This window comes from Anopheles arabiensis, chromosome 3 (assembly GCF_016920715.1).
Source record: "Anopheles arabiensis isolate DONGOLA chromosome 3, AaraD3, whole genome shotgun sequence".
Classification (NCBI taxonomy): domain Eukaryota; kingdom Metazoa; phylum Arthropoda; class Insecta; order Diptera; family Culicidae; genus Anopheles; species Anopheles arabiensis.
In genome coordinates, this window is record NC_053518.1 from 60,475,800 (window position 1) to 60,490,033 (window position 14,234).

At 37.9% G+C, this 14,234-nt stretch overlaps 1 protein-coding gene across 2 annotated transcripts in view; it reads right to left on the bottom strand.

Moving 5' to 3' along the window:
• Positions 1-5,519: 5,519 nt before the first annotated feature.
• The window catches only part of LOC120902637 (hemicentin-2-like), a 110,231-nt gene continuing 101,516 nt past the window's right edge, over positions 5,520-14,234 (bottom strand). The window contains exons 4-5 of one of the 2 annotated variants that reach the window (XM_040311531.1): positions 10,272-10,568; positions 5,520-10,066 (exon numbers count right to left, since the gene is read on the bottom strand). In XM_040311531.1, the coding sequence (XP_040167465.1) occupies positions 9,726-10,066; positions 10,272-10,568 (638 nt within the window). In that variant the 3' untranslated portion in view covers positions 5,520-9,725. Of the gene's footprint in view, positions 10,085-10,271; positions 10,569-14,234 lie in introns of both variants that reach the window. The other variant, XM_040311530.1, reaches the window with a different exon arrangement.

The following is a 14,234-nucleotide window of genomic DNA, read 5'->3' on the forward strand; positions in this document are numbered from 1 at the left end:
TTTTGTTACATGTTTGTCATTCATTCTATCCTAATTTTATATGTTATCTAGTCTGTAAGTTTTTTTATAATAAAACAATGTCTTTATAAAAAATGGTTGAGTAGACATGCCTGCTTCAATTAATAATAATTACGGCAAACATTTAATACTCCACATTGATTGTTGTCGAATGTTGTAATGTTGTTGCAATTAATAAAATAGGATTTAACATTGTGATTGTAACACACAACATGTTTTTGTAACATTTTCGGATGCGAAAATATATACTGTTGCCAAATGGAGGTGGAGGCCTGATGTGCTTCTTGTAGCTATAGAAAACGTACATTGCAGAATCTGTGCATCCAGCAGTCCTTATACAAGAAATAAATAATAGCCGAAGAAAAACATATAATAGTTTACACAACATTTTATAAAGAAACATACATCATTACAAATGTCTGGAATTTGTATTGCAGAACTTTGAAGCCCTCTAAAGTCAAGGTGCCCACATCATAGGTAGGAATCGTACTTTACAGACAAAAACAAATTGGTCTGTTTGAGAAGATGTTTGTCTCATTTATTTGAAAGTGTCAGACCGTCTGTCTTCAAATTACTTTTTTCTTTTGTTCGAGTCCTGTGCCTTGTTCGATATCTGACAAATCGCTTGCTAAATCTTATTTTTACTAAAAACTTTGATGTTTATAAATGATATTTATTCATTTGGCGAATTCTATATCACATCGAGTAACTTTCCAAACTTAAAGAAAATTTCAATTGGCATTGCAATGTATAAACATTTCATAAACTAACATATAAAGTAAAATCCAGAAACAAACGAGTTTCCGTGTTTTACCCAGAGCCGTGGGTGCGAAGCTGGCTTCAAAGCCGTTGGTACGTCCGTGTTTTAAACTATACTTAAGTAAAAACCTACGCACCCAAACCATAAACACGGAAGGATCTTTAGCGTAAGCACCACATAGACCTGAAGCATAACAATGTAAAAACCCACGTGGAAATTATAGCATTTGTCAAACATTCGTTTGATAAAGCGTGTAACGTTCTCAAGCAAAAGTTATCGATTTAAACATCTGGTTGTCAAATGAGCACGAAAATTCAACATTCTTCATATAAATAAAGCTCCCAGAATAGACAGCAAGTCAGTTCTCTTTCGACAAAGGATCGTACGTCTCGTCCGTTCAACTCACTTGTAAGCTGGTAGTGTCAAAACGAACCGTGCTGATTCTGGAATATGTGCAATCCAAGATGACAAATGTGTTATTAAATTGGACAGAGTAGCTTACACCATCGGACATGTGATCAAGTGGTAGAGAGCGGAGTCTGTTGGAAAAGATTGTTATAAAGAAGTGGAAAGTTATTTATTGGATTGGTAAACCCTATAAAAAGCAGAGTATCTGTAAATCTTTACATACTAACATACCCAGAACGTTCAATGTTGGGCAAGAAAAGTTTTTAACTTCCCTTCGCAAAATCCTTAAATCACTTCTTAGGCAAAGATCGTCAAAGATTGTTTTCTATTTTCTATTTTTGGTTTCTTCTATAAATGATATCAAACGAAGTCGCAGTGAGGTTAACACTGTTTAGTGTTCATCAATGTTTGTACCCTCCTGCATTTGATACAGTTTGCACATACGGGGTCCTTATCATGTCGTCTTAATAAATTCAAAATTGCTAAAATTGCATGACTCTGAAATGTATTCAGGTGCAGAGCTGCCATGCTATAAGTACGCAACAGTAAAATAAGTAGATGCGAAATGTTCGTTTAAGTGTTTCATTATGTTAGAAAATATAATGATCAGTTGATTGTCAGCGTTTGACATTAGATTGGGGAAGTTTAAGACGGTTTTGCAGTAATAATAATATGAACACAGTTCAAGTTTTACGGAAAAAGCATCTCTACTTAGGCTCAAACAAAGCTGTGAAATTACTTCATGATGTGATTCGGTCAGTGTAATCTGTTACTCGGTTTATCGTAATTGAGCTTCTATATTATTGGTTGAATTAATCACCATTGTAGTAAGACTGCATGAGCAATAAATCCAGGCTTATCTTTCCAATTTTCACCAATCGTTACTAGGGGTTTGTCGAAACGCACACTTAATGCCTTCCTTTTACTGGGCATAGTAGTTCACTATCCCACTGAATTGCTTTCAACCCGGATCAGGCATACCGATGCAACAAAACATCAAGATTGGATAGTTGGAAGAGTTGAGCCGGATTATGATTTCATTCCGCTTCAACTCTTCTGCTAGGACGTCGTATACAAGATTGATTTTCTGCTTTCGTTCATCGGTTTTGCAGTTGTCTGAAGAGAAGAATTTGTCATTACGATTTGTTTGGTTCGTTTTTGCTATCCATCAGTTTGGAGAGATCAAAATCGAGAAACTTTTTTATCATTCTTCAAAAAGATAGAAAAAGTTGTAGGACGAATTGAACAGAAAGAGAGCTTTTGCTGACATAGCAGGGCAAAAAAATAAATATGTCCCCTAAATCAAAATCAATGAGCAGATTTCGAAGAATGAATAGGCTTCCAATAGGGTCGAGCATACGTGGAGCAATAAATCTGTTCTCAATCAAACTCTAAAGGCGGTTGTTCCTTCGGGAGCCTTTGGGATTGAAGGCGAATGAAGAATGGTTGAAGTGCTGTTTTTCTATGGAACTAAAGTTTCAAAGATATGTTAATCGTAGGGTATTGTTATGCTGGCTTAAAAGTTGGACCCCATTATTTGACCTTTTTCAGAAAGCGCGTATGTGTAGCAATACAAACAAAAACTAGCATAATCATAATTTTCTTATCAAATAGCTTAGCTTATCTTAGTTACTACATTTTATTTAGACTTTTTTATTAGTTTTTATTTACTGTTTTTTTCACGGGTCAGAATAAATGTTTCGTTTTATTTTATAAAAAAATAAGATTATTCAATCAAAAAAATACAAAAACAATTAAAAAATGTTTATATATCCCTAAGCATCGTTTCTTTTTATCTGGCGCAACTACTGTAGTTCTTATAGACATGCATTAGCTACTCAAGGCTGGCTGGCTTGGCTGTCAGTTAGCCAGCGCTCTGGCACCAATCCAAAAAGACACCGAACATGAAAAATGTATGGAACTAGACAGGTTCGAGTCTTGTTTGTTTGAGATGTCTAACGATGCACTTACATCATATACGCATGCATCATATACGTTTGTTCGAGTTATTTGTTTATCTATATGGGTAGCAAGATAAATAGCCTTGTGTATGAAGAACTCGATTCATTTTACATTTAGGTTAGACGTTAGTTTAGTTTATTATTAAGACTCTTTTGTTATATATGAGATTTCAATATTCGTTATTTAGCCATGATGGCAGATATTAAATTATGTAAAAATTAAATGAAATGACATAATTCAAGAAATAAGAAATACAGTGAAATCTTTCTATGGTTTATCTTCAAGAGACATACTTAATAGAGAGATATCAATCTTATGCTAAATAAATCAACGCATTGGTTACAAGTTGTTAAGCCAAATATAAGCCAAATATACCACTGGACCACCCTTGAACTTTAGTATCTGCTGCATTTTCCACGAGTTTTTCCGTTTCAAACTTGATTGAAAAGGAATTGTTTTGCTGCACTGTGTGAAAACCGGCTCTGGAGCTGTTGGTGCGGAGCCGTTGATGCGGAGCTAGCTCCGGAGTCGGCTCCGAAATTATCTGGAGTTGGTCGGATCCAGCATTGGAGCCGTTTTGCCCATCACTTCATGGTGTACTTATGAACATTTAATCAATGATTCAATATCATATGAAATTTGTAAGGAACGATGTAAAACGGGTTCGGTCGTAATCAGTTGCATTTTATTGAAACATGCGATAGAACATTTGATTATAGGAAATCAACTTTATTTGAAGGGAATTGGAACCAAGACCATGATTGGACAAACCCTGTGATATATGTTATTTGTCATCCTATTTTACGTGTTACTTACTTACTTGCTTATTTGGCGCTTCAAACACTTTACTCAACACGCGAAACTAGTACTTACAATATTGCAAATATGTTCTCCAGAGGGTCTATTGGTTCGTTTCATAAAATAAAATAAACAATATGACAGTTAAACCCTTTACGGTTTTGGCTTGCTACAGGAGTTTCTGTAATCACTCAGAGCCTCGAACCTTTGTCTGTCACTCCGTTTTCCCGGCCGTACGTTGCCATAGCATCCTACCACCTACACCTACCACGAATACGCCTCTAACATGGCTAGCCCACTGGAGTCTGGCACGCTTACACAACTTGTCATTTGAAATGAAATAAAAAATTTAATCCTCCTTCAAAGCAATATCAGTATCAAATACCAGACATCGTAACAAGAATGTGTTAACATTGATACCACATATGGAGCATTTTTCTCAGTACAACTATAGGTGTTGCGTTCCTATAGTAGTGGTATTAAATTAATCCTTAAAAAAGCTGTAATGAATCTGACTTCCAAAGCTTTTCGGAAAGCTAAGAAAATTAATGATTACTCATCTGTTGTCACACTTTTTGCTGATTATTAATGTGTGGTTATACTAAACAAAGTCAACTGTAACAAAAAAAAAAACAAAAAGACTTAAAACCTTCTTCTGAGCGGACTCCAAAAACAAATCTTGTGAAGAAAAAAAGTCAAGCTACAAATGGTGAATTGAGTGGTTTGGGTGTTCCATAGGATTTTAAAAGATGGTTTTTTATAATTAGATTCTTCTTATATATCTTCTAGAAATCATTCATCATTACATAATTTGAAGTGTGACTTAAGAAAGCGATCTCAAGAAATTAAAATGAACTATCAAAGAATGATGCATAGACGATATATTTAATGTTACAACGCTATAGTTTGTTCATAAACTTCAAACAATTTTCCTCTTGGTCGCGAAACAAATTACACGCATTTAAACGGCACTCCACAAACGGAACACAGTAAATTGAAATAATTTAAATACTTGCTATGCAAAACAATCAGAATATCTTTTCCAGTTTTGTTTGGGGGAAAACGACACAAAACGAATCATAGATATCATGTTTTTATACGCATCCTTAGCGTACAATGACAGGGAACAGTTCAGCTCGGGCACTGATATGGCGGAAAATCGTTTCATACCCTATTGCTAAAGACCGACCCATCCAGCAAACCGTTCGAGGACAAATCCCCACTGTGTGTAGCACGTCTGTTTCTTTGGTCAATAAAATTCTTTCCATTTTAATAACCGTCGCTGCGTTTGGGGTAAGAGCGTTGGTGGCACATGAAATGCGAAAATTGAATCGCAAAAAGGGGAAAAGAATCTCAACAGCTTGAAGCAGTTCATAATTTTTCCTGCAAATTGTGCTCGGGGCAAAGGCTAAGTGCACTAGATAGACCCTCGTCGAGGCGTGCTGTCTTTTTGATCGTGAATATTCCATCCTTTCGGTCTTGCATTACTAAATCTGGAAAAGATGGTGAGAAACGAAAAAAAAAAATCAAAACTCGAAACATGAGTAAAACATTGAAGAACGAGATGATGGTCTATAGTTTTATAATCAACTCAGATGCTATATTTATTAATCATTCTTCAAACCACTTCACAATCTACTTGTCTGCCACTTGTTCGCTTTACAGTACATTCTGCTTTTTGCCTCCCTCTTGCAGGGTTTGCCCTATCCTTCTCACTCACACTTTCGCGCGTTCTTTGTCAGGTTCACAGCATTTAAACCTCAATCCTTTGGAACGGGTTCAAAATTATTTTTTTGTCTCCACTTTTGATCGCAAATATACAACTGCTCTTGTACGTCATGTTTTGCTGTTTCGCTATTCATTTTCTTATGTTTGTAACTGATGTGATTTTATACTGTGCGAGCCACTGCGGGTGTTTTTAGTCGGTATGTTAATGTTTTACTCAAGAAGTAGTTTACATAGTGATATTTACAAATGTTTCGAATGATTTTTTATTTCCGCATTCGATTCTTCCCATTGGAATGGTTTTGGAGTAGCTCTCTTATTCAGTTATGCACTTAATTCAAGATTCAAGAAGTGTTTTTCGGGTTTATTATGTTTCTGTTCTTCATAACTTTGCTTGATTACAAAAAAATCATACATTATTACGGTTTTTTGTAGGTATGCATTGGATTTATTTAACTTCCACTTCCAACTGTAATATGTACACATTTTGCTAACGTCAATATTTCCCATCATTCAACGAAAAATGGATATTTATCCTCCAACTTCAATCTTCATGCTTGCTGATTGACTGTAAATAAAGTGTGTGTGTGTATTTTTAGAGTGGAATTCATGCCAATAACCTCCTGTATTATACTAACTTTATACACTTTTATCTACATCCGTCTTTAAATTTCTTTTCAATATTTATGCTGCACGTTTCATCAACTCTTCATTAGCTAAACCGCGACAGTATGAAAATTAAACTTTTCCTCGAACCACCGTGCCAGGCTTGCGGTTGTGATTGCCTTCTCTGCTGTATGGTTTCAATTATAAACCTCAACTTTCTTACCAATTTTCCGAAAGTTCAAAAACACCAATTAAGTTCTTCTTCATCACTGTGCACGGATAAGGTTGGTGGCATCTGGATTTCGATCGAAGCTTTCCAGCCCTACCTTTCTGCGATCGTCACTTTTGTGCAATAAAAGCAATCTTATCAATTTCCCATGAAGCATCCTCCACTCCCCTCCCGGTTCCGAGTCCGCATTCAACAGCGATCCTAGTTGAAGAATCATTTGCGAATATTCGCATCATTCCATTTCACCGGCTGCCAAAAGTTGCAAAGTTACTCAATTTATTCTTAGCTTGTGTTTTGTTTTGAATGCGAAAGCTTTGCGAATTAGGCGCAGGGCGGAATGATCTTGAGTGAAATGATTTGTTCTCGTTCGTTTGCACAAGTACGCCGTGCTATCCCGTGGGGAAACGTTTCCGCTAAAGAAAACGTGCTATTTGAGCTACAGGGTTACATTTTTCTCCCAACACCTACAAGGTGTCGGTTAAGGGTGGCTTTTACTGTTGAATGATTCAGAAGGATCCGTGTTGCCAGTGGGCACACACGTAGCTTAGGCTTTGCTTGGGTTAGGATTTTTCGGTATTTCGTTACGGTGAGGCTTGATTTGAATCGTTATTGGAGGAGCTTTCGTCTGTAAGTGATACGAAGCGTAGAAGAAGGTATAAAATCTCGCACAGAACAGAAACGAACGCAACGAACGTGATGTGAAAAAACAGGCTTGAGCCGGAAGTAAAGCCCGTCTTTGGTCAACGCTAGAAGCAGAGTAGCCGAAGCCATACGCAGACGACCAGAGGAGTGAAAAACCGAATCAATTATTAATGCATCAATATTTTTTTAATGATATTGAAAGGCGTCCCAGGCGTGTCTCGTGTGGCGATTGCGTGTAGAGCGTCGTGGTGCACGCTTTTCGGAAATTGTTTTCCATCCCTTCTCCTTCGCTATTATACCATTCCACTTCCGCCGAACCGCATCCCGATGATTGTTAAACCGAACACCAAGCACACACACAGGAAAAATCTTTCTTTCGAGACGGTGGGATCATTTTTATTTCTCTGCCTTCATTTCTGCTCGATTTCGTAACCACAAACTCTTACTGAAAAGCCTGCACACAACCACTCACACGCACACACACACTTCGTACGGTTTGAAGTGTGTGTGGTGGAAAACCCACTGAGAAGCGATTTTGGTTTGTGGTAGTTACGGCACTGATCCAGCTGATGTCGAAATGGTTACCCGATAAGCGCTGCTATTGCACGACATTATAAAAAAAGAGCGAAAGATAAGTAAAACCGCACCCATTATCTGGATAAAAAAAAAAACAAACAACCCGACAGCAGTTAACTGAAACTGTGTGCCAGCGTTATATCATGCTCGCTTTCTGATCGGGGTGGTAGAATGGTCCTCGCGTGGGAAGAAAGGTTGGAAGCGTGCCAGGGATCTGCCAATGGCATTATAATGGGTTTCCATAAATGGGCTGATTATGAACAAATTGTTTCGCAATTGATTTCGCTCAGAGAATATTTTTTTTGTTGATCATGATGAGTTAATTAGTCGAACCAAATGTAATAAACTTCGTTGCGGGTGGTGTGTTGATTCACATATCCTTTTTAAATAATTAATTTTCTTGGAATCTTGGCAATGGGGCAGTTGGTGTGTGGAACAGGAAAAGCCACAGAATTTTAAATTATCTGAAAAAAGGCATTGTCCTAGGGCTTGGCAATCAAACATTAGATCTATTTTAAACGATTTCCATTTAATTTCCTCCGATGATGTGATTTGTTTTTAAATCTTTGCTACACGCAAAGACTAGTAACAACTTTCATTTATGCTTTTTGCAAATACATTCGCAAAATTTGTCTTTTTCTATTCGACCGCATTCATTCATATTGCTTCCCATTTTACGTTTCATCAAAATGTTTCGTTGCTTGTTCTGTGTGTGTGTGCAATTTCGGAACAATAGTGAAGTGATTAAAGATTCTAATCGTATAGTATTATGTACAGTACAGCTCTGTTGGTAAGATGAATGAACGAAAGAGGAAAATTAAACTCATTCAGTACTAATTGCCACACACAAATGTTTTCATACTCTACCGCAAACTTTACAACTTGACCAATCCAAATTTGCCTGCATGAAATTGTTTTATATAGATTTTTTTATGCATCAAAAACTACACCACGATTAAAATCTCGCTTGTCATCATTCAACTTGTTTTTTTGTTTATGTTTTTTTTTAATGACATTTTGTTGTTGAGTGTTGCTGTCGTTTTTGTTTGTGTGTGTGTATTTTTGTTATGTACCGGGTGTAGAAATAGTTGTGTAGTGATTAGGGGTTTTCTATTTTGCAGTTTAATGTGGTTGTTACGTTTTGTTGAGTGTATGAGCCTTGGGATTGTATGTTTTTTTTTTCATATTCTTAAATGTGAAAAGTTGCTGTGAGTGAAAAGTTGCTTTTCCTCAGTCATCCTAGTGCTACCAATTTTGCAGTTTTTTACTTATTCTATCATCAATTTGATTGATTTATCTAAATGCTGAAAACAAAAATTATAGTAAAACATTCGCATTAGTGAGATGAAAGATAACGATCTCGTTTTTTTCATTTTTTCAAAGTGTAAGTACAGATTTAAATAATATTTTTCCTATAGGTTTTATTCGTTAAATTTGTACCGTTCGTATTCGGTTGTTTCAGGAGGACTGTGGTTTATATAGAGCAAACAAAGCTCTTCTTTTGCAGCAAAATAAAATGAAGATTCATTAAAAGTAAAATAATATACGATGTTCAGTCGAGAAAAAAATATCAAAACATAGCATATGCCAATCAATTTGAAAACAATGAGACAAACCAAATTAATTTCAACCAACAACTGCAATAAAACCACATTTCTATCAACTAGCTTTATGTTCTGCTTCTGTTTTCAACCGATTCCAAAGTATATGTGCTTGATGCTATACTACCATTTCACCTAGTACCTGTCACAATAGACAGCGAGAAAATCGCATCCTCTCACAAACACTTACGCTCCCGATGTCTCCCGAGACATGGAACGGATTTATGAACGTACCCTCCCATGGCAAAACTACGATTGCTGCTTCTCTAGCATTCAGAGTAGTGGAGAAAAGGTAAAGTTATCTATGGTAACGAAAGCCAAAAACAAAAAACTATGACCCCCTGTCCTGGTTTCGGTGCCAGACACTACTGCTCTCGGTTCCAAATCGATGGGGGGTTTATCATCTCGCAGAATCACACCGTACGGACGTCCGTTCGTCGATGCATACAGTGACGGCAATGTGGTGGAGAATATTTGAAGTTACCCCATGCTGAAGAAGCGTTCGGTCTCTACTACACCCACCGGTGGCGAATGAAGCCAACGTCACCGATAGTTTTCGTTCGCTTGAGGTCGGTTGTCGGTCGAGTTTTCTACTGGGAATCGGCGAAACGACGCTCATCGATGCTGATGGAGATATCGTGAGGAGCAGTAGTGCGAGCAGGATCAGTGGTAGTAGCAAGAGAGCGTCCGACGAAACGACTGCCGTGGCGCCACCAGTCTGCATCGCCTCCGGATGTTCACCTGAAACGACCGCGCGAACTGATATCAGCGTTAATAGAAGTGACGTGTGGTTTGTGTTATTTTCCCTACACTCAGCAGGGGAACAAAGTGCAATGCGGAAAGGTACATGTTTCCTCTCACACCTTTATTTGCTGACTGAGCTCGTTCTCACTCGTGCACTGGTCAGGTGCATATTCGGTAGCACCAGCTTCATGGTTACACTTACCGTTGAGGACGTGTACACGTACGCTGGCCACGTCTGCGTTGGACGGTGAGCAGGAGTACTTGCCCGAATCGTCCAGATCAGCATTCTGGATCAGCAGGTGCGAGGTGGTGACGTCACCTTTCTCCGTGATGACCGAAACACCTCCACGGCTCGAATCGTAGCTGATCACCTCGTCATGATGATACCAGAAGATGTACGCTGGCGGCTCCGGACTGTACTTCACCGCGCAGGTAAGGTTGATGGTGCTGCCCTTGTCCACATGCAGATCTGGTCCACCGATTATTGTGGCCGTTGGCACTACAAAACAAAGAAAAGAACAAACGTGTTCAGTTAAGAGTTTGCTGATCAAGCATTGCAAGCATAGAATTGCGATCAACTATGCCCGTTTTTTGATAGCTTTATGGCTGTACTCGAGGAGGATGTATGTTCCATCTTCGATGATGTCGTGAACATATCTTTATTGGTTGGTATGTGAAGATCATTCTATGACACAGACGTGTTTGTGTGAGTTTTGATTTTTTAGATTTAGAAAAATTTAGATGAGTTTTTAATATGCAATAGGTTTGTTTTTGCCATGTCTGCTTCTGCTTCTACTGCGAAGTGGTAATATTATACTTGATTTCATTTTAAGAAATATAGCTGTAATGTTGTTCAGGGTAATGTTTTCTATTTTGTCTCTTTGGTATTTGCAAATGTAAGGAAATATTTTCATAATTAAGATAATTGTAATCTGTACGTCTCTTATTGTTCCAACCTACATAGTTCATGCGCCTTACGTGACTTGTTTGCGTAAAAGCAATGGCATAATACTAAAAAAAACGCATAAACGTACCAAGGATTTGTGATTTAGTTGACTCCAACACTTCTTCTATTAGGCGTAACGACCTAGGCGGTGATACCACCTTATCGAGTCTTATTGAGTACTATGCATCTGGATAGTCAAGTCCTACCAAGTCAACCTTATCACGGAATTGTTTACATATATGCTTGTCATGTACTATTGTAACAATAAAAAGCATGTAAATATGTACATATTTGAAATACTTAAAATTTCTTATTTTATAAATGTCAACGAATTTTGAATGATCATTTCTATTTGCGTAAAACATAATCTGCTTTGGAAATATTCCTCGGCATTATGAGCTTTTCGTACAACAGGCCTAGAAATGCACTGGAATCGAAGAGTGACGTCATCAATAATGCAACAAAGTATATGCAACAGAAATTATCTAATACAGTTCACAAATGATCCTGTCCCTGATGCATGCTTCTCTCTTCCCCTTATAAGCATGAATTGATTTACTATCGTTGTTTCGTGTACCACCGCTTAGAATAACATGTGTTGTGCCACACCTTGTTAGTTCTCGCTCCTTATCTGTATCGCTTCAGGGCCCAGAACAAGTGTTTGCATTGTTTTACCAAATCAAACAAAGTCTTACCACATCTGACTTTGGGTGGGACTAATTTCGGCTCTGTTTAGTTTTGAGGCACCATCAAACAATCGGTCATTAACGTCAGGGATGAGAGCTTTCCCATCTCGGCCAGCGGCTAGAATGGCGAATATCTGGCCCGATTACTAACAAATGGTAGGTTGAAATAGGCATTACAATTAATTAGGTCCTCCTTCCAAACCGTGATGACCCAGCCCCTCAAATGTCGAACCGCAACAAGTACACAGCAGCTGCTCTAAACCAGCAAAGCGGTAAAGCTTAAAGTCTCTCGGTTTTCCTACATGGTTGCAAAAGCACCGAAGGCAGCCGGCAGTAGCAGAGGTTGAGTGTTAGTACATGGATGAAAAATGAGATCGTCCTTATCTAAACGATACTGGATGAACACAGAACAAGAGTAGGAAGGGGAAAAATGAGGGTGGAAAACACCACAACTGTCCTTTCGGAAGAGGGCGGTCTCAACGAGGCGTGAAAAATAAAAACACCCCAAAACTAAGCGAAAGTCCCTTTTTGCACTTCCCATACTTCCATGCGCCTACGGGAGGCTTCTTCATGGCGGAACATGTCATCCATCCCTGTGCGTTGCGTTTGGTGCGAACCATTTGGTGTGATGGGCGGGCTGGACTAAAATTAAACATCAACAGCGATTCATTTCCGCCACGTCGTTTGCAGCATTCCACTGAGACAAACAGTAGCCCTACTCACCATGGAACGAGCAGCCCAGCCGTAGGTTGTTTCTGTGACAGGGATATCTTTTTCCCACCATCGAAGCTTACATCCGAGAACTTTTTCTGTACGGGGTCGAAACGGACGGCTGCAGTAAAAACAGCACAAATGTATACCCGGGCGTATTTGGGTGGTGTGCTGTTTGCCCTGGCACTTTTTTCCTGCTAGAGCGTTCCAGCTAAATTCCTTCATTATCATTATCGTCGTCACTGACAATGTTTACATTATGGCTTTCGTTTTTGCGCAACCTTACGTGTCGGCCAAGCTTACCGGTCTCCTCGGAACGGTGGAAGGGCAACTGAGTCGTGATTTAGGACTAATGTAAACTGTTTAATGTTACATGGCAAATGGTGGAGCTTTACTGTGGAACCGAATTTGGTATTTTGGTAGAAATTTGGAAACATCTGTGTTGAACTTCACTTTTTGAAGAGATTTTCAAAACAAAAATGAAGCCAAATAACCATGAGTTATTTAGATCGAGTTATTTTTTATTTAGATTGAAAAAAGAAAAGAAATCATATCAAGAGAACTTACAAATCAATGGGAATGCTTATCTAAAACACATTCCTGCAAAGTATTGATAGTATATTGCTTGAAGAAATAATTATTGATAACCTTAGTGCTGCGGTTGATGAGATGGACATGACAAATTGAGTTAAGAATAGATAAGTTAAGATGTATATTTTAGCTACGAAAACTTTAGAACAAATGTAAGAACTAAAAGATTATTATATTGCTTCTAGGTATTTTTAGTTAAATTAAAGTATTTAACGATATTGGGGTCCTTTCCGTTTGAAGCTCGTAGGCTGAAATTTCAGCCTGTCAGCTGTTTGCATTGTATAGCAGTTTTCGAGCAGCTATCTAAGTGAGTATAATATACAGGTGGGCTTATCCCAAGGTGTATGAGTTTAGAAGGCTGATTTATGTCGCTTCTGCTTCTGAATGAAGATTGTAAGAGTGTTTTGAGTATTCGTCAATCCTCCAGAAAGCTCGTTGGAGCAAAAGTTTTCACTCGTTCTGTCAAAAAGTGATATTCAAATTTGGTTATAAAAAATGCTATGAGACCACCTGGACTACATAAACTTTGATTCCAGATTCGATCACCTGATTTCTTTAATGCACCTTGGGATAAATGTAAACAAAACCCGTGATTTTCGAGCAAGTACTCGAATCTAATTCTAGCTTTTAGGCAAAAATTTTCTAGACTGAAAATCGCAGGCTAGTTTGTTGTGTGGTTTTGTATGGAGTGTTTACATGATTTCAGCCTCCAACTGTTTAACTCCGTACAAAAAACTAACTAGAATCGTGAAGGCCCCCATTTTTAGATTAAATTACGCCTCAATACATTGTATACGCCTATAGTAAGTTTTCATTTTGGAACTGTTTCATTACATTAAATGTAACTTCAAATTATTCAAGAATAAAGAATAATGAAGTTACTAGGTATCCAAGGAATTGAAATCTGTAATCAAAATTATTCTAAAACCAAATTAAATTAACGAAAATGAGTGCATTTGATTTCTCCTGTGTCGTAAAAGAAGCTTTCTCATTATGCCTTCAAGCCTTTAGCAGAACCCAAACACAAATCACAAAATAACAAACAATAAATTGCCATTGCTGTTAGTTTCTTTCGAGACACCGGCTGGATTTAGAAAACCGTAGCAGTTTGGCGTCAATTAGTGAATTTACTCCATTCAAAACCCCTAATCATGTTTCTACTTCCGCACTGATTCTGCTTCACCAGCGGGATCAATTTCTTTCAAATACGTCTGGGAAAAGCTGGTGACAG